The sequence below is a fragment of the Neoarius graeffei genome, chromosome 12 (assembly GCF_027579695.1).
Source record: "Neoarius graeffei isolate fNeoGra1 chromosome 12, fNeoGra1.pri, whole genome shotgun sequence".
In the NCBI taxonomy this organism is placed as follows: domain Eukaryota; kingdom Metazoa; phylum Chordata; class Actinopteri; order Siluriformes; family Ariidae; genus Neoarius; species Neoarius graeffei.
The window spans coordinates 68956632-68976656 of NC_083580.1; the positions used below are offsets into that span (position 1 = coordinate 68956632).

General features: G+C 46.2%; 1 protein-coding gene across 3 annotated transcripts in view; it reads right to left on the reverse strand.

The window, feature by feature from the left end:
* Positions 1–7033: 7033 nt before the first annotated feature.
* Positions 7034–20025, reverse strand: part of bbs1 (Bardet-Biedl syndrome 1) — a 28087-nt gene continuing 15095 nt past the window's right edge. For all 3 annotated transcript variants that reach the window (XM_060936304.1, XM_060936305.1, XM_060936303.1), the window contains exons 15-17: positions 10572–10706; positions 10382–10468; positions 7034–10281 (exon numbers count right to left, since the gene is read on the reverse strand). In XM_060936304.1, the coding sequence (XP_060792287.1) occupies positions 10195–10281; positions 10382–10468; positions 10572–10706 (309 nt within the window). In that variant the 3' untranslated portion in view covers positions 7034–10194. The remainder of the gene's footprint in view (positions 10282–10381; positions 10469–10571; positions 10707–20025) is intronic.

Consider the following 20025-nt stretch of genomic DNA (forward strand, 5'->3'; position numbering starts at 1 on the left):
AGCGTATGCAATAATCAGATGTTGAGTCCAAGTTCCCTCAATATACATGTCTGTCAGTCTGTGAAAACCCATCGGATGTCTCTCAGGCTAAGTTCTGGAAATCAGCCAGTGTACTAACTCATTAAAAGCAGACACATTCACACCTAGGTGAAAGCAAACTGGAGATTTAAATTTCACTCTTTCAATTTATTCCTTTAAACATGACAGCGAGACTTAAAATGAAAATACTATACATGCTATTAGGAATAATTAATAGTTATTCCATGAAATCAAATCGTACATGAGCTGATAGCCAACGAGGCACATAGTGCTGAGTCGGCTATAAACCATGTACGATGAGATTGAGTGGAATAACTGTTTAATTCTGTCAACATTCACTCGATTTTGAGAAACAGAGCATTTTTATTTTTTGTAAATTCGATTAAAAAAAAAAAACTTCATACAAAACATCCGACAAAATCATTTCCGCTTAGAATGGAAACAAACCGGCGAAATGACAGTAGCAATTTGTGAAAAATGCTATAATAAGAAGAATTCTTGAAAAAAAAAGATATGTTCTTACCATCAAATACTTTTATTCAATATTTTGTTGCTTTTTTGTATTTTGGGGGTTTTGTTTTCGAGTAGAGTTTTTATTTCGTCCTTGGTTGGTTCAGCAATACGCTCCACCATTTTGTTTTTCTCTACTCATGGTATATGAGCTGATATCCTAGTAGTAGAGTAGCCAATCAGAGTGTATGATTGCGCATATCCAGTGGATGTGGCTAGAATAATAAATACTATATACTCTGCAATTACTTTACCTGGAACGCCTACTCATTCATGTAATTATCCAATCAGCCAATCATGTGACAGTAGCACAATGCACAGACAGGACAAGAGCTTTGGTTAATATTCAGTTACAGCTTTTCTGAATTGCCAGAACACTGAAAAGCCTCATTTTCAAAACTAAACTGTCAACTTAACTTTATCAAATCAAATCACACAGTTGGCAAACTTTAAAACACTTCATCAGATTACACACATTTGGCAAATCAGAAATCACCCATTTTGCAAAACTCTCAACACACTTTCATTCACTGAATGCATTTACCGGTAGCAGTGTGGTGCACTTTGACCCAGAATGACACATACAGGCTGCAAAGGTTAAACACAACTAATGCCCTGTTGTCGTTGTTAACACACCACCACTCAAAATTGAGTGCACACACACACAGTGTCCAATCAGTGATATCTCATCTCATCTCATTATCTCTAGCCGCTTTATCCTTCTACAGGGTCGCAGGCAAGCTGGAGCCTATCCCAGCTGACTACAGGCGAAAGGCGGGGTACACCCTGGACAAGTCGCCAGGTCATCACAGGGCTGACACATAGACACAGACAACTATTCACACTCACATTCACACCTACGGTCAATTTAGAGTTACCAGTTAACCTAACCTGCATGTCTTTGGACTGTGGGGGAAACCGGAGCACCCGGAGGAAACCCATGCGGACACGGGGAGAACATGCAAACTCCACACAGAAAGGCCCTCGCCGGCCCCGGGGCTCGAACCCGGACCTTCTTGCTGTGAGGCGACAGCGCTAACCACTACACCACCGTGCCGCCCCCAATCAGTGATATGTGGAACCCAATCAGTAAACAGGATATCAGCAGGTCAAATACAAGTGGCGTGTGTGAGCTGGATTGTGATTTCAACAATGGAGTACAACAACAGAAGAGGAGAGTGTGTCAGAGGTGGTGGAAGAGTTAGAAGAAGAAGAATGCCTTTATTGTCACTGCACAAAGGTACAACTAAATTTAGTTCATCATAGGAGAGCAAAGCCGCTGCGTACTTGCATGCCGCCACTCTTGGGCACTTCAACCCAAGGCCATCCCATGTTAACCTAACTGCATGTCTTTGGACTGTGGGGGAAACCAGAGCACCCGGAGGAAACCCACGCAGACACGGGGAGAACATGCAAACACCACACAGAAAGGCCCTCGTCAGCCACTGGGCTCAAACCCAGAACCTTCTTGCTGTGAGGCGACAGTGCTAACCACTACACCATCATGCCGCCACGGAGAGAACGATGACAACAAAGACCAAGAACAAGAGCAGTGATTACAGATGAACAACGACAACGAAGACCAAGAACAAGAGCAGTGATTCCAGATGAACGATGACAACGAAGACCAAGAACAAGAGCAGTGATTCCAGATGACCGATGACAACGAAGAACAAGAACAAGAGCGGTGATTCCAGATGACAACGAAGAACAAGAGCAGTGATTCCAGATGACTGATGACCACAAAGACCAAGAACAAGAGCAGTGATTCCAGATGAACGATGACAACGAAGACCAAGAACAAGAGCAGTGATTCCAGATGAACGATGACCACGAAGACCAAGAACAAGAGCAGTGATTCCAGATGAACAATGACCACAAAGAACAAGAACAGTGATTCCAGATGAACGATGACCACAAAGACCAAGAACAAGAGCAGTGATTCCAGATGACCGATGACCACGAAGATCAAGAACAAGAGCAGTGATTCGAGATGAACGATGACAACGAAGACCAAGAACAAGAGCAGTGATTCGAGATGAACGATGACCACGAAGACCAAGAACAAGAGCAGTGATTCCAGATGAACGATGACCACGAAGACCAAGAACAAGAGCAGTGATTCCAGATGACCGATGACAACAAAGACCAAGAACAAGAACAGTGATTCCAGATGAATGATGACCACAAAGACCAAGAACAAGAGCAGTGATTCCAGATGACCGATGACCACGAAGATCAAGAACAAGAGCAGTGATTCGAGATGAACGATGACAACGAAGACCAAGAACAAGAGCAGTGATTCGAGATGAACGATGACCACGAAGACCAAGAACAAGAGCAGTGATTCCAGATTAACGATGATAACGAAGACCAAGAACAAGAGCAGTTATTCCAGATGAACGATGACAACGAAGACCAAGAACAAGAGCAGTGATTCCAGATTAACGATGACCACGAAGACCAAGAACAAGAGCAGTGATTCCAGATTAACGATGACCACGAAGACCAAGAACAAGAGCAGTGATTCCAGATGACCGATGACAACAAAGACCAAGAACAAGAACAGTGATTCCAGATGAACGATGACCACAAAGACCAAGAACAAGAGCAGTGATTCCAGATGACCGATGACCACGAAGATCAAGAACAAGAGCAGTGATTCAAGATGAACGATGACAACGAAGACCAAGAACAAGAGCAGTGATTCCAGATGACTGATGACCACAAAGACCAAGAACAAGAGCAGTGATTCCAGATGAATGATGACAACGAAGACCAAGAACAAGAGCAGTGATTCCAGATGAACGATGACCACGAAGACCAAGAACAAGAGCAGTGATTCCAGATGAACAATGACCACAAAGAACAAGAACAAGAACAGTGATTCCAGATGAACGATGACCACAAAGACCAAGAACAAGAGCAGTGATTCCAGATGACCGATGACCACGAAGATCAAGAACAAGAGCAGTGATTCGAGATGAATGATGACAACGAAGACCAAGAACAAGAGCAGTGATTCGAGATGAACGATGACCACGAAGACCAAGAACAAGAGCAGTGATTCCAGATGACCGATGACAACAAAGACCAAGAACAAGAACAGTGATTCCAGATGAATGATGACCACAAAGACCAAGAACAAGAGCAGTGATTCCAGATGACCGATGACCACGAAGATCAAGAACAAGAGCAGTGATTCGAGATGAACGATGACAACGAAGACCAAGAACAAGAGCAGTGATTCGAGATGAACGATGACCACGAAGACCAAGAACAAGAGCAGTGATTCCAGATTAACGATGATAACGAAGACCAAGAACAAGAGCAGTTATTCCAGATGAACGATGACAACGAAGACCAAGAACAAGAGCAGTGATTCCAGATTAACGATGACCACGAAGACCAAGAACAAGAGCAGTGATTCCAGATGACCGATGACAACGAAGACCAAGAACAAGAGCAGTGATTCCAGATGACCGATGACAACGAAGACCAAGAACAAGAGCAGTGATTCCAGATGAACGATGACAACGAAGACCAAGAACAAGACCAGTGATTTCAGATGAACGATGACAACGAAGACCAAGAACAAGAGCAGTGATTCCAGATGAAATTAGAGCAATGATCATAGATTATGTTCTGTTCATGGAATGACTATGAGGGAAGCAGGACAGTGTGTGCAACTGAATTTAAGCAGGTTGTCAGTGGTCTCCATAGTCAGGACATTCAGAGAAGAAAACGGGTAAAATTACTATGATTTTTGATCCCTGAAAGTCATAGTACAGTTAAAGTATTCAATAGGGTGTCTCAGTAAAATCACTCAACCAAAACACTAGAAATGTAACAGGGGGAAAAATCTTCCTTACAGTACTATACTGTATCTGTATTGCACAGTATTAGTGGAAACTTACCAACACAGTCAAAATTAGGGGTACAGTTACAGTAGGAGTCCATTTCTGCCCCCCATTTACACTAATGTACCCCTAGGGCTCATTATTGAACCTCAAGGTAACTATGTGTACCTTTTTATGGCCAGAAAGATACATATGTTCCCAATCAGTATATAAATGGTACAATTAAGTACCTTAGAAGGTGTTGCCCCAGTGACAAGCCTTTGTACCCCTAAAGGTATAATGATGTACTCTGTTTTCTGAGGGTGTACAGTATTACAGCATGTACCAGTACACATCTAACTAATGATCTTTTTGTAGAATTGAAAGATAGCCACGTGAGGGTGGAAGGACATGTCTATTCTCAAAACAACAGGAGACTCTCATTGTTGATATGGTCATTCAAAATAATGCAATTCCACTGCATGAAATACAACAGCACATTACTGAAGACAACGTGCATTTTGAAGGAATAAACAGGGCGAGTCTTTTCACAATTGACCGTGTGCTACAAATCAGCCAGATAAGGATGAAACAAGCCTACCATTTGAGCAAAACTCAGAAAGAGTGAAAGAGCAACGATTTCAATATGTGCAAGTAAGTGAACATTTACAGCAAATCTATAGTATGTATATATATATAGTCATATATATGTCCCGGGGCTCCCTTATGCCTGTGTTACCTTCTGGCTCTCCCATTTTAATTATGCTGTCATAGTTAGTTGCCGGAGTCCCTGCTTGTACTCAGTGCAATATGTATACTGTTCCTACTTATTCAGGTGACATTGAGCATACCTAACAACCTGTGTTTTCTCTCTCTTCTCCCCCCCCCAAAAAAAAAAAATCTGTCCCTTTGAGTTACATGTCGGTCCTGGGATCGAGATGCTGGCCTCTTATGCTCCTCGGACCTGCCTGGTCCATCCTGGTGCCCTGTGTCTGGTTGGAGTCTCATTGCATCGCTCCTGTGGAGGATGGCCCCATGTGGACAGTTGGGGGTCGCGCCTGGAGGACGCTCTGGACTCTTGCAGTGGTGTTTTTGTGGCTGGGGACTGCAGTTGACTTGCTGACTTTGGGACTGTGGTTGTCATGAACGGTTTTGCACTCGGGTTTCCGTTGGTGCGTGGTTTATAGCATCAACGAAGCTGACTTTGTTAGGACTGTTAATGTTATAGTCATTTTGTCTGTTGTTGCCTGGATGGGGATGGGTTCCCTTTTGAGTCTGGTTCCTCTCAAGGTTTCTTCCTCGTGTCATCTGAGGGAGTTTTTCCTTGCCACTGTCGCCACAGGCGTGCTCGTTGGGGATAGATTGGGGATAAAATTAGCTCATATTTTAAGTCGTTCAAATTCTGTAAAGCTGCTTTGCGACAATGTTTATTGTTAAAAGCGCGATACAAATAAACTTGACTTGGCTTGACTATAGCACTGGCATATATTTAATAGTTATTCCATGAAATCAAGTCGTACATGAGCTGACAGCTGATGAAGCGCATAGCACCAAGTTGGCTATAAACCATGTACGATGAGATTGAGTGGAATAAGTTTTATTCTATCCACATTCACTGGATTTTGAGAAACGGAGCATTTTTATTTTTTGCAAATTCGATAAATAAAAATTTTATACAAAACATCCAACAAAATCATTTCCACTAAGAATGTAAAGAAACCGGTGAAATGACTACCAATTTGTGAAAAATGTTATAATAATTCTTGAAAATTTTTAAAAAATATATACATTTCTTACCATCAAATACTTTTAGTCCATATTTTGTTACTTTTTTGTGGTTTTGTTTTCAAGTAGAGTTTTTATTTCATCCTCGGTTGGTTCAGCAACACACTCTGCCATTTTGTTTTTCTGTCCTCACAGTATAGGAGCTGATATCCTAATAGTAGAGTAGCCAGAGTGTGCGATTGCTCATATCCAGTGAATGTGGATAGAATAAACTGTATTGTATGTAAAGCAGCACATGTATAAACAGACATGAAGCCTGTCATGCTGCCTCATTTACAAAATTAACTGTAGTCTATATTCACTCTGTATAGAGAATGTTTGGATTGGAATCCATGGAGAAGCCTTCTGAATGCATCTTCTTGGATGAAGCTGGATTCAATCTCATGAAAAAGAGAAGGGGTCGCAACATAATTGGACAACGTGCCACTATAGAAGTGCCTGGCCAGCAAGGTGGCAACGTGACCATATGTTCTGTCATCAGCACCTATGGCTACGTTTACATTAGACCGTATCTGTCTCGTTTTCTTCGCGGATGCACTGTCTGTTTACATTAAACCGCCTGGAAACGCCGGGAAACGGGAATCCGCCAGCGTCCACGTATTCAATCCAGATCGTGTCAGCTCCGGTGCTGTGTAAACATTCAGAATACGCGGATACGCTGTGCTGAGCTCTAGCTGGCGTCTCATTGGACAACGTCACTGTGACATCCACCTTCCTGATTCGCTGGCGTTGGTCATGTGACGCGACTGCTGAAAAACGGCGCGGACTTCCGCCTTGTATCACCTTTCATTAAAGAGTATAAAAGTATGAAAATACTGCAAATACTGATGCAAATACTGCCCATTGTGTAGTTATGATTGTCTTTAGGCTTGCCATCCTTCCACTTGCAAGTGGTAAGTGATATGCGCTGGGATCACACACACAGCGGCTCAGTCCCGAATCACAGCTTGTTCACTTCACTCGCGTGCTCTGTGAGCTGCGCAAGGCCGGAGTGCGCACCCTCCAGAGGGCACTCGCTGTTCAGGGCGGAGTGATTTGGAGTGCAGGATGCCTGCGGAGCTGAGCGTATCCGTGTATTGGTATTGCTGTGTGCACGCAAATCATGTATTGGTGTTGCTGTGTGCACACTAATCGTTTTAAAAACGTTAATCTGATGATCCGCTGATACGGTCTAATGTAAACATGGGCTATGGGGTTCTCCACCGCCATGACACGTTAGGGTCATACAACACTGAATGTCTTCTAACATTTCTGGATGGTCAATAGGCTGGTTTGCTCAGACCTGAGCAGAAAGAGCATCCTGTTTTGCTGCCATTTGGGACGTAAGCTTTCACTGTCGTCCAAGAATATGTGAACGGTTCGTCAATAACCAGTGTTTTAGAAATGTTTTCCTTACACTATACTCTCCCTTCCTAAACCCTATAGAAGAGTTTTTCTCAGCATGGCGGTGGAAAGTATATGACAGAAACCCCTATACCTGGGAAAATCTGCTCCAATCAATAGATGCAGCGTGTGATATGAATTAAATATTTTCCAGGCTGGATTCAGCATGCCAAAGGATTCTTTTCCCATTTCTTAGCAAGGGAGAAGATTGCCTGTGACGTAGATGAAGTCCTGTGGCCTGACCCAGCTTAGAGGCATGACGCTGAAGCAGAATGAATGATTGACATTGCTTACTGTAAAATCATAAGGCAGTTTTTTTTTATTTTTGCTGCATGTTTTCTTGTTTACATGTAAATTTTCGTAAGTGCATGAATATGCAAAAAGCCCACAGTAAATAAAGATTTTTCTTATGCTATGCCCAGAGTACAGTGTTTTGCATTTATATATGTAGTGTGTAATGATTGGCTGGCTATGTGTGTTGTCTGACGGCAGTGTTTGGCTTTGAGTAAAGATAAAATAGTTTTGAATCAATTGTTTGTTTGATTTTGCAAGACAAGTCAAAGATTTTGTAAGTGTAGCTTGAATTTTGGGGTTTACTATTTTGAGAAAAGAAGAGGAAATTTCAGACCATGTGTTTTAGGAATTCAGAACAAGAGTGCTCTGAGAGCACAGTATCCCCCGCTGGCAACTCAGCCATAACTCTAGTAAAATGCAACTGAATTGAATGAAATTACAATATATGTGTATTACCGACATATAACAAAGAATCCTGTCAAGTTTCATGAAATTCCTCCAAAAATTGTGAGAGGAGTTGATTTCAGAAGGTAAGTACCCTTCCCCAGACGGACGGACGGACATCGCCACGACATAATCCCCCTTCTAGCCTTTCAGCCAGCGGGGGATAATAAAAATTGTGAGGGAAGTTGATTTCAGAAAGCAAGCACACCTTGATGAAATTGCCAAACTACAAGTTTGTTAATAATCAAGAGCATAACTCTGGTAGGCGGCACGGTGGTGTAGTGGTTAGCGCTGTAGCCTCACAGCAAGAAGGTCCGGGTTCAAGCCCCGTGGCCAGCGAGGGCCTTTCTGTGTGGAGTTTGCATGTTCTCCCCGTGTCCGCGTGGGTTTCCTCCGGGTGCTCCGGTTTCCCCCACAGTCCAAAGACATGCAGGTTAGGTTAACTGGTGACTCTAAATTGACCGTAGGTGTGAATGAGAGTGTGAATGGTTGTCTGTGTCTATGTGTCGGCCCTGTGATGACCTGGCAACTTGTCCAGGGTGTACCCCGCCTTTCGCCCGTAGTCAGCTGGGATAGGCTCCAGCTTGCCTGCGACCCTGTAGAACAGGATAAAGCGGCTAAAGATAATGAGATGAGATGAGATAACTCTGGTAAAATTTGCCCAAATTGAACGAAATTTCAATATGCGTATAACTGTCATATAACAAAGCCTTTTGCCAAGTTTGGTGAAATTCCTCCACAAATTGTGAGAGGAGTTGATTTCAGAAGAACGTACACCCTCATGAAATTGTCAAAGTACAAGTTATTTAATGAAGGGTCAAAACTCTGGGAAAATTTTCACAAATGAAATTAAATCGCAATCTGCGTATTACCGTCATATAACAAGGCCTTTTGCCAAGCTTCGAGAAATTCGTCCAAAAATTGTGAAAGGAGTTGATGTCAGAAGGCAAACACACCTTCATGAAATTGTGAAACTACAAGGTTGTTAATCAAGGGCTGTAACTCTGGTAAAATGTGACTGAATTGAACAAAATAACCATATGCGTACTACTGATATATAACGAAGAATCCTGCCAAGTTTGGTGAAATTCCTCCACAAATTATGTGAGGAGTTGATTTCAGAAGAACGTACACCCTCAAGAAATTGTCAAAAGTACAAGGGTCAAAACTCTGGGAAATTTTTCACAAAAGAAATTAAATCGCAATCTGCGTACTACTGTCATATAACAAGGCCTTTTGCCAAGCTTCAAGAAATTCGCCCAAAAATTGAGAGAGGTGTTGATTTCAGAAGGTGAGCACCCTTCCCGGGACAGACAGACAGACATCGCCCCAACATAATCCCCCTTTGGGCCTTTTGGCCAGCAAGGGATAAAAACTGTAAGGGAGGTGAAACGAGATCTCTGTTACTGTGACTGTGGTTGCTGGTGCCAGAGAAGTTGGACTGAGTATTTCAAAAACTACTGAGAGCTGGGATTTTCATACTGGGTTCCACTTCTGTCAGCCAGGAACAGGAACGTGGAGACAGGCTCAGCAAAACTGGACACATGAAGCTCGGAAAAGATCTTTCCTATTTGTCCATGTGGCTAGTTAGTGTACATATAAATACTAACCAAAATATTATTGCAAAGTATTTTACCAAAAAAAAAAAAGCAAAACACACACACACACACTATGTGGCCTTTTACAGTGAAACACCTGTGACTGCAGCAATAACATCAAAACTCCTCTTTCTGATTTGACCTAAAGTTTGGTTTCTACGGCCAGCACAAGCTTCTCTGATGATCTCCAGTGTGTCTCTTCAGTCTCTGTGGCCTAATGGCTATAAGCCCTGCCTCTACATGGACACAGCGACAAGCTCATCCAGTACTAGTGTGTACAGGGGCCATCTTATCCATGTGTCCTAGCTGAGTGCCAGCCCTTCGCTTACGGGCATGTTAATGTGCGCGGTGAGGAGCGGTGTGCTCTTCCCTTCTCTCAGCACAAACACCTGCAGCAAATAAACACGGCAGCATTTTAAAATGGACATACACTGAATGGACAATGTATTCAATCCTCATACAAGATATTTTGTGAAATGAAAATCTCACTTTGATGATGTCTGAAATCCCTTTATCACTCAGACACTCCACAAATGTGTCAATGGGATAATTTAGCCCTGGAACCAGCAGGGGGATCTACAGAGACAACACAATAAGGCATGATCCAATTCCTACTTGTTCGACTTATTACATACTACTTAAAAATAATTTAAACAAAACAAAAACAAACGGCGCTTACCTTAAAGAAGGCTGCCCTCATGCTGTACAAATTCTCATTGTACAGGAAACTGATGGCTAGGTTCATTACAGGGCGGCATGCTGCAGTGTTCTGGATGTTCAGAGTGAGTTTGAAGGACGGGCCTAAACCCTGAACCTAACTCAGAGGGGGAAGGAAAAAAAAAAAAAAAACACTGTCAGTCAGTCACATTTTTTAAAAGGATATAAATTACGGGGCGGCACGGTGGTGTTGTGGTTAGCGCTGTCGCCTCACAGCATGAAGGTCCGGGTTTGAGTCCCCTGGCCAGCGAGGGCCTTTCTGTGTGGAGTTTGCATGTTCTCCCCGTGTCCGCGTGGGTTTCCTCCGGGTGCTCCGGTTTCCCCCACAGTCCAAAGACATGCAGGTTAGGTTAACTGGTGACTCTAAATTGACCGTAGGTGTGAATGTGAGTGTGAATGGTTGTCTGTGTCTATGGTGGGGTTTACATTAGACCATATCAGCGGATCATCAGATTAACGTTTTTAAAACGATTAGTGTGCACACAGCAACGCCAATACACGATTCGCGTGCACACAGCAACGCCAATACACGGATACGCTTGGCTCCGCAGGCATCCTGCGCTCCAAATCACTCCGCCCTGAACAGCGAGTGCCCTCTGGAGGGTGCGCACTCCGGCCCTGCGCAGCTCACAGAGCGTGCGAGTGAAGCACACAAGCAGTGATTTGGGACTGAGCCGCTGTGTGTGTGATCTCAGTGCATGTCGGGCATGCGCGTCACTTACCACTTGCAAGTGGAAGGATGGCAAGCCTAAAGACAATCATAACTACACAATAGGCAGTATTTGCAGTATTTTCATACTTTTATACTCTTTAATGAAAGGTGATACAAGGCGGAAGTCCGCGCCGTTTTTCAGCAGTCGCGTCACATGACCAACGCCAGCGAATCAGGAAGGTGGATGTCACAGTGACATTGTCCAATGACGACGCCAGCTAGAGCTCAGCACAGCGTATCCGCGTATTCTCAATGTTTACACAGCACCGGACCAGACACGATCTGGATTGAATACGTGGACCCTGGCGGATTCCCATTTCCCGGCGTTTCCAGGCGTTTTAATGTAAACGGACAGTGCATCCGCGAAGAAAACGAGACAGATACGGTCTAATGTAAACTTGGCCTATGTGTCAGCCCTGCAATAACCTAGCGACTTGTCCAGGGTGTACCCCGCCTTTCGCCCGTAGTCAGCTGGGATAGGCTCCAGCTTGCCTGCGACCCTGTAGAACAGGATAAAGCAGCTAGAGATAATGAGATGAGATATAAATTACAGTTTACTTACAATAACTATACATAGGGAGACTTGGGACACGTTTTCAGCTTTTGTAGACTGTGAATTTCTTTGCAGGTAGCGTCACATTTATATTGCATTACTATCCCCTCTTACCACAACATTAGTTTCTCAGCTTGTCACATATACTGGCCTTCAGGCTTCACTTTTTCTGTCTTTTTTTTTTGTGGGGAGACACGGGACATTGTGTTGGGAGACTTGGGGCAAAATCAAATACCTAGGCCTACATGTTTAATTTTTAGTCATCATCAAAGCTTGTACTACATGTAAACTGTATGAACACACAATGCTGGTACAGTGATAGAAAAAAAAATGCCCATTTAGCCAAAACTTGACTCGACTAAACAGTTCCATTCTCAAGAAGGAATGAAATAAGTTTAGTCCTCATGCAGGTACATGCCTAGCCTAGTAAACTAGACCCACCCGCCTAGCGGCCAAAAATATTTTTGCCTACGAGTGGGTCTAGCCTCACACCATATCAACAAAACACCCCAGGCATCAAGTCGTGCCCGCCAATCACAACGCAAGGTTTTTGTTTGGATTCTTTGGGCGGGCTTTTGCAGGAGTGACGACAAAGCTGCGCGACGCTGGAGAAAGCACAACAGGAAAGATGGCTACGGCTAGTGAACAGCGCGCGTTTGACTCCGCTTTGGAATCAGTTTTAGAAGAATTAGACTTGTTAGGGTTTTGCTGGGATTCGAACCTGGTTCGTTGGTGTGATAATCCAGCAAACCCCCACTAGGCCACCAGGGGGATGACTCAAATGCAGAGGCGTGAGGCGGAAGTAGAAAAAGAATCAAAAGGTTTATTTAAACTATATACACTATATACAGGGCAAAACAAAAGACAAAAAAAAAAAAAACCAAAGAGTAAAATCCAAAAGAAAAGCAAAGTGCAAAAATACAAAAGCTAAGAAGATCAAAAAACACAGTACAAAGGAAACTGGAGATAAACATAACAGCACAAAGACTCCGTGACAAGAGGACTGAACTCAGGGGTATAAATAGACAAACTAATTAAGGACACAGGTGAAGATAATTAGGCAATTAACACAAACACAAAACACAGGAACAGTGGCGGCCTCTAGAGGCCAAAATAAACACGACATGAAAAGGAAATAACAGCGGCCTCTAGAGGCCAAAACAGTCCTAGTCCTAACAGGACCCCCCCCTCTAGGAGCGTCTCCTGACGTTCCCAGGGCGATCCGGATGGGCCGAATGGAAGTCCCGACATAGTTCTTTATCAAGGACATCCCGAGCAGGAACCCAGCAGCGCTCCTCAGGACCATAGCCCTCCCAGTCCACCAGATATTGCAACCCGCCGCGGACCCGGCGGGAGTCAAGCAGGCGATTCACAGTGAACACAGTCTGCCCCTGGAAGATGCGGGGGGGTGGGGGGTTCCTAGGGGCAGGGGCATACGTAGACGTCAGTACGGGCCGTAACAGGGAAACATGGAAAGTGGGGTTGATCCTCAGAGTCCGGGGCAACTGGAGCCGGTAGGAGACAGGGTTCACCCTGCGCACCACCTTGAAGGGGCCAATGTAGCGAGGAGCAAGCTTGCGGTTCTCCACCCGCAGTGGAAGGTCCTTAGTGGACAGCCAAACACGCTGCCCAGGGCGGAAAGCGTGTGCAGGTCTTCTATGGCGGTTGGCCTGAGTCTGGTTGGTTCTGGAGGTCTGTATGAGGGTCTTCCTGACCTTGCTCCAGGTCTTGCGACACCGTCTCACATATTGGTTGACCGAGGGCACCCCCGCGTCCTCCTCCTGGTCCGGGAACAGAGGTGGCTGGAACCCGAATTGGCACTGGAATGGCGACAGCTTGGTGGCCGATGACTGCAGGGTGTTGTGGGCGTACTCCGCCCATGGCAGCCAGGTGCTCCACGATGTCGGGTTATCCATAGCCAGGCCTCGCAGGGTGGTTTCCAGGTCCTGGTTGAGCCTCTCCGTCTGACCATTGGACTGTGGGTGAAACCCAGAGGAGAGGCTGGCAGTGGCTCCGATGACCTTGCAGAACCCGTGCCACACTCGGGAGGAGAACTGGGGCCCTCGGTCTGAGACGATGTCCTGTGGAAGACCAAAGACTCGGAAGACATGATTAAACAAAAGTTTCGCAGTTTCAAGAGCAGAGGGGAGTTTGCACAGTGGTATGAAGCGGCAGGCCTTGGAGAATCTGTCAACTAAGACCAAAATGACCGTGTTACCTTGTGACTCAGGGAGACCCGTGATAAAGTCGACTGCCACGTGGGACCAGGGACGCCGGGGAATGGTCAGAGGATGCAGGAGACCCTGGGGACGCTGTCGTGGGTTCTTAGTTCTGGTGCAAACCTCACAGGACAGGACAAATGACCTTACTTCCTTCTCCATGTTAGGCCACCAGAAGCGTCTTTTCAGGAAGTCCAGGGTCCTCCGAGCTCCCGGGTGGGCGGTGAGAGGGGAAGAGTGACCCCACTGGAGAACCTTGGCCCGGGCTTGATGTGGGACGTACAAGAGGCCTGGTGGCCCCGTCCCAGGACCGGGGTCCTGGCGTTGGGCTCGTCGGACAGCCTCCTCAATACCCCAGCGGACAGGGGCCACAATCCGGGACACAGGGATAATAGGCCCGACTTCATTCTCCCTGTTAGTGGCAGAGAACAGTCTGGACAGTGCGTCAGGTTTGGTGTTCTTGGAGCCGGGGCGGTATGAGAGGGTGAAGTCAAACCGACTGAAAAACAGGGCCCACCTAGCCTGTCGAGGGTTCAGTCTCTTGGCTTGCTGGAGGTACTCCAGGTTCTTGTGGTCAGTCCAAACCAGGAATGGATGTTGTGCTCCCTCCAGCCAGTGCCTCCACTCCTCAAGGGCCAGTTTGACCGCTAGCAGTTCTCGATCCCCCACATCGTACCGGGACTCAGCAGGACTCAGGCGGTGGGAGAAGTAAGCGCAGGGGTGCAGCTTTCCTTCCGAACGTTGAGAGAGCACCGCGCCGACACCACTGTCCGAGGCGTCCACCTCCACGATGAATGGTTGGGAGGTGTCCGGGAGAACCAGAATGGGTGCCGTGCAGAAGCGGTCCTTGAGGTCTTTGAACGCCTTTTCTGCCTGAGGAGACCAGCCATAAGATCCACCTGTCCCTTTGGTGAGGTCTGACATGGGTGCTGCCACAGAACTGAAGTCCCTGATGAACTTGCGGTAGAAGTTAGCGAATCCTAAGAACCGCTGAACCTCCTTAACGGACTTGGGAGTAGGCCAATCCCGGACGGCCAGGGTCTTGGCAGGGTCCATTTGGAGTTGGCCTGTCCGTACAATAAATCCCAGAAAGGAGACCTCGGGAACATGAAATTCGCATTTCTGGGCCTTGGCGAACAGATTGTTCTGTAGCAGCCTCTGGAGAACCTGGCGGACATGGTGGCGGTGCTCCTGCACGGTCTTGGAAAAGATAAGGATGTCGTCGAGGTAGACAAAAACGTATAGGTTAATCATGTCCCTTAAGACGTCGTTGATTAGGGCCTGAAAAACAGCTGGTGCATTGGTGAGTCCGAAGGGCATCACCTGGTATTCGTAGTGCCCAGACGGGGTGTTAAAGGCAGTCTTCCACTCGTCTCCCTGTCGGATACGGATGAGGTGGTATGCGTTCCGTAGGTCCAACTTGGTGAAGACGGTGGCGCCTTGGAGCAGGTCGAAAGCTGTGGACATCAGCGGAAGGGGATATCGGTTGCGCACAGTGATCTTATTCAGGCCCCTGTAATCAATACATGGTCGGAGCCCCCCATCCTTCTTGCCGACAAAGAAGAAGCCGGCTCCAGCAGGTGAAGTGGAGGGTCGAATAAACCCAGAGACCAGGGCATCTTTGAGGTATTCCTCCATGGCCTTGCGTTCTGGCTGAGAGAGTGAAAACAGTCTGCCACGAGGAGGGGTAGTCCCAGGGAGCAAGTCGATGGCACAGTCGTAGGCCCGGTGCGGAGGAAGAACGGCGGCCCTGCTCTTGCTGAATACCTCCTTGAGATCCCAGTACTCTGTGGGAACTTGAGATAACTCGGTGAGATCAGGGGGCTCGGCAGGAGACACAGGATAGCTAGAGAGCAGACAAGAGGCATGGCATGCAGGGCCCCATTCCACAACCTGGCTTGTTACCCAGTCTATGCGAGGGTTGTGGCGAGTAAGCCAAGGAAGGCCTAGAATAACTGGGAACTCAGGTGAAGGAATCAGGTGCAGGGATATTTCTTCCTTGTGACCTTGAGACTGGAGGAAGACTGGAGAAGTAACTTGAGTGACTCTTCCATCACCTAACGCTTGGCCATCGAGGGCAGACACAGACAGAGGGACTTCAAGAGGTGCAGTCGGAATATTGATGCTTTGGGCGAAGTGAATATCCATAAAGTTCCCAGCCGCCCCTGAGTCTATCAAAGCTTGACAAGAGTGGACAGACTCACCCCAGGAGATGGAGACCGGGATGTAGATTCCTTGGCCAGGGAGTCCGGGAGAGAGGGTAGGCCCCGTCACAACCCTCCCTCGGCTGGACGGGGCGGTCCTTTTCCCAAGAGTTCGGGACATGATGCTCGGAAGTGACCAGGCTTGCCACAGTAGATGCAGCACTTGTCCCTCCTTCTGCGCTCCCTCTCAGATGCGGAGAGGCGAGTACGACCCACTTGCATGGGTTCTGGACAGTCACTGAAGGAGGTAGACGGTCTCCAGGTAGAGGTAGGGAGGCTGGGGGGGCTCAAGGCTTGGTGGCGTTCTCTCATCCTGTTGTCCAGACGAATAGCATGTGAGATGAGGGTTTCGAGGTCACTTGGGCATCCAATAGAGGCCAGACCGTCCTTGATGGGGTCAGACAGACCATGGTGGAAGGCTGACACCAGGGCAGTCTCGTTCCATCCACTTACTGCTGCGAGTGTTCGGAACGAGATGGCGTAATCTGCGACGCTTCCTCCTTGCCGGATGGACATGAGCTTTCGGGCTGCGTCGGTACTAATGTCTGCCTGATCGAAGACCCGAAGCATCTCTTCAGAAAACAGCTGGAAATCAAAGCACTCAGGTCCCTGTCTTTGCCAGATAGCAGTAGCCCAGGCTCGCGCCTTACCAGCTAATAAGGTGATCACAAAGGCAATCTTGCGGCGATCCGTAGTGTAGGTGGTAGGCTGAAGCTCAAAGGTGAGTTGACACTGGGTAAGGAACTCTCGGCACTCACTGTGCTTGCCGTCATACCTCTGTGGTGCAGGAAGGCTGGGTTCGCGAGGTGAAGAAGGCAGCATTGCAGGAGGCACTGGAGCAGGAGTGGGAGCTGGATCAGGAGCAGGAACTGGATCAGGAGCAGGAGATGCAGGCAGAGATGTCAGCTGTGCCAGGGTTTTCCCAATTTGCTGAAGCAGTTCCTCGTGGCGAGCGAGGGCCTCACGTTGGCTGGTGAGCGTACGTCCATGAGCGTCCATGGTCGCTCCGAAGCGTGTCAAAGCTGCCATAATTCCCTGAAGGTTGGCCGGGTAGACAGTTGAAGCAGCCTCTGCTGAGTCGGTCATGACGGAGTCTTTCTGTTAGGGTTTTGCTGGGATTCGAACCTGGTTCGTTGGTGTGATAATCCAGCAAACCCCCACTAGGCCACCAGGGGGATGACTCAAATGCAGAGGCGTGAGGCGGAAGTAGAAAAAGAATCAAAAGGTTTATTTAAACTATATACACTATATACAGGGCAAAACAAAAGACAAAAAAAAAAAAAACCAAAGAGTAAAATCCAAAAGAAAAGCAAAGTGCAAAAATACAAAAGCTAAGAAGATCAAAAAACACAGTACAAAGGAAACTGGAGATAAACATAACAGCACAAAGACTCCATGACAAGAGGACTGAACTCAGGGGTATAAATAGACAAACTAATTAAGGACACAGGTGAAGATAATTAGGCAATTAACACAAACACAAAACACAGGAACAGTGGCGGCCTCTAGAGGCCAAAATAAACACGACATGAAAAGGAAATAACAGCGGCCTCTAGAGGCCAAAACAGTCCTAGTCCTAACAAGACTTGGAGTTTTTGTTGAAACATGAGCAGGAAGAGGCTCTCCGCTCATTCCTTTTCAAGAAGCACGTTTTCGCTGTTTTGCCGACCGGCTATGGCAAAAGTCTGATCTACCAGCTGGCTCCGCTCGTAGCCAAAAGGATGGGGCTAGTTTGTGCAGTACGAAGAATTAATAAACAGCTTTGAAACATTACTTTTTGATTGTTTCTTATTTTCCCGTTATTTTAAATTTAAGGGAAATTATTTCACCAAACACCACTAAATAAAAACTCTCAAAAACAGTTTAAGCAAACCCTTGAAAAACACTTTAAAAAAAAACAAGTGTATGTTAAGTATGTGGTACAGACTCCAAACTTGTGGTCATTATCTCCAAACTTCTTAATATCTAGAACCTGTTTATTAATTAATACGCATTTTGAAAAATTATTTATTTCAAGGCCTCCCCCACTGCTTTCTGTCGCTCTGACTACGTCACAGTCACTGTTGCGCTGATTGGTCAGAGCGTTGGCCTATACGCACAGAGACAGTTTGAAAGACAGCGGGTTGTTCCACCCCCACCCTTCGGAAATGTCTACGACCGAGACCAGACTAAATATTCACATTTAGTCTGGCTTGCCAGGCTAGTACATGACCACATTTTTAAGAAAAAAATAATAAAACCTGTAACATGATGAACTGCCCCAACTCTCCCCATCTGGCCATTTTGAAAAAAAAATCCTGAATTATTTTTCCCCCAGAATTTAAGTTTAATAAATAATACTATATATGGTAACTCTAGGCTACATACTTTAATTCCTAACACATCCCAAATTCTCCAGCGTACATTACACCATAGAATGGAAGTGGATGTGAAGAAGAAAATACAAGTTTTGGTTTATAAAAATATTGATCTGCACAAACCTTACTGCAGTGTCCAGCTTCATGGCTCCAAAGGAAGTTGGTTATTCTAAAGGGCAAGATCTAACTTCTGATGTCATCTACAACTTGAATGCTTGGAATATCTCATCTCATCTCATTATCTCTCGCCGCTTTATCCTGTTCTACAGGGTCGCAGGCAAGCTGGAGCCTATCCCAGCTGACTACGGGCGAAAGGCGGGGTACACCCTGGACAAGTCGCCAGGTCATCACAGGGCTGACACATAGACACAGACAACCATTCACACTCACATTCACACCTACGCTCAATTTAGAGTCACCAGTTAACCTAACCTGCATGTCTTTGGACTGTGGGGGAAACCGGAGCACCCGGAGGAAACTCACGCGGACACGGGGAGAACATGCAAACTCCGCACAGAAAGGCCCTTGCCGGCCATGGGGCTCGAACCCAGGACCTTCTTGCTGTGAGGCGACAGCGCTAACCACTACACCACCGTGCCGCCTGCTTGGAATATCTTATTCTTTTTTATATTGGTATATGCAAATACCTAATTTAATTTAATTTATCTAGAAGTTTTTCTCTATTTCTATTCTCCATTTATTCTGTAATGATGCTACTGGAATTTTAATTTCCCTGAGGGAACCCGCCCAAAGGGATCAATAAAGTTCTATCTAATCTAATCTAATCTAATCTAATCTAATCAATTTATGGAAATACAAGCTGTCCCAAGTCTCCCTTATATACAAAAGGGTGACAAAAGGAAAAACCACAGACTCCATTATACTGTCGTAGGCATTTTGCTACATGGTTTGAGTCCACTTGTCCATTTAGACAGAAGGGTCACGACAAAGCTCTAACTGATGTCCTTTATCTGATGATGAAATATTTCAATCCTGATGTGAATGGTCTCTTCCAGGATGACTCCACCCATCTCATCTCATCTCATTATCTCTAGACACTTTATCCTGTTCTACAGGGTCGCAGGCAAGCTGGAGCCTATCCCAGCTGACTACGGGCGAAAGGCGGGGTACACCCTGGACAAGTCGCCAGGTCATCGCAGGGCTGACACATAGACACAGACAACCATTCACACTCACATTCACACCTACGGTCAATTTAGAGTCACCAGTTAACCTAACCTGCATGTCTTTGGACTGTGGGGGAAACCGGAGCACCCGGAGGAAACCCACGCGGACACGGGGAGAACATGCAAACTCCACACAGAAAGGCCCTCGCCGGCCACGGGGCTCGAACCCGGACCTTCTTGCTGT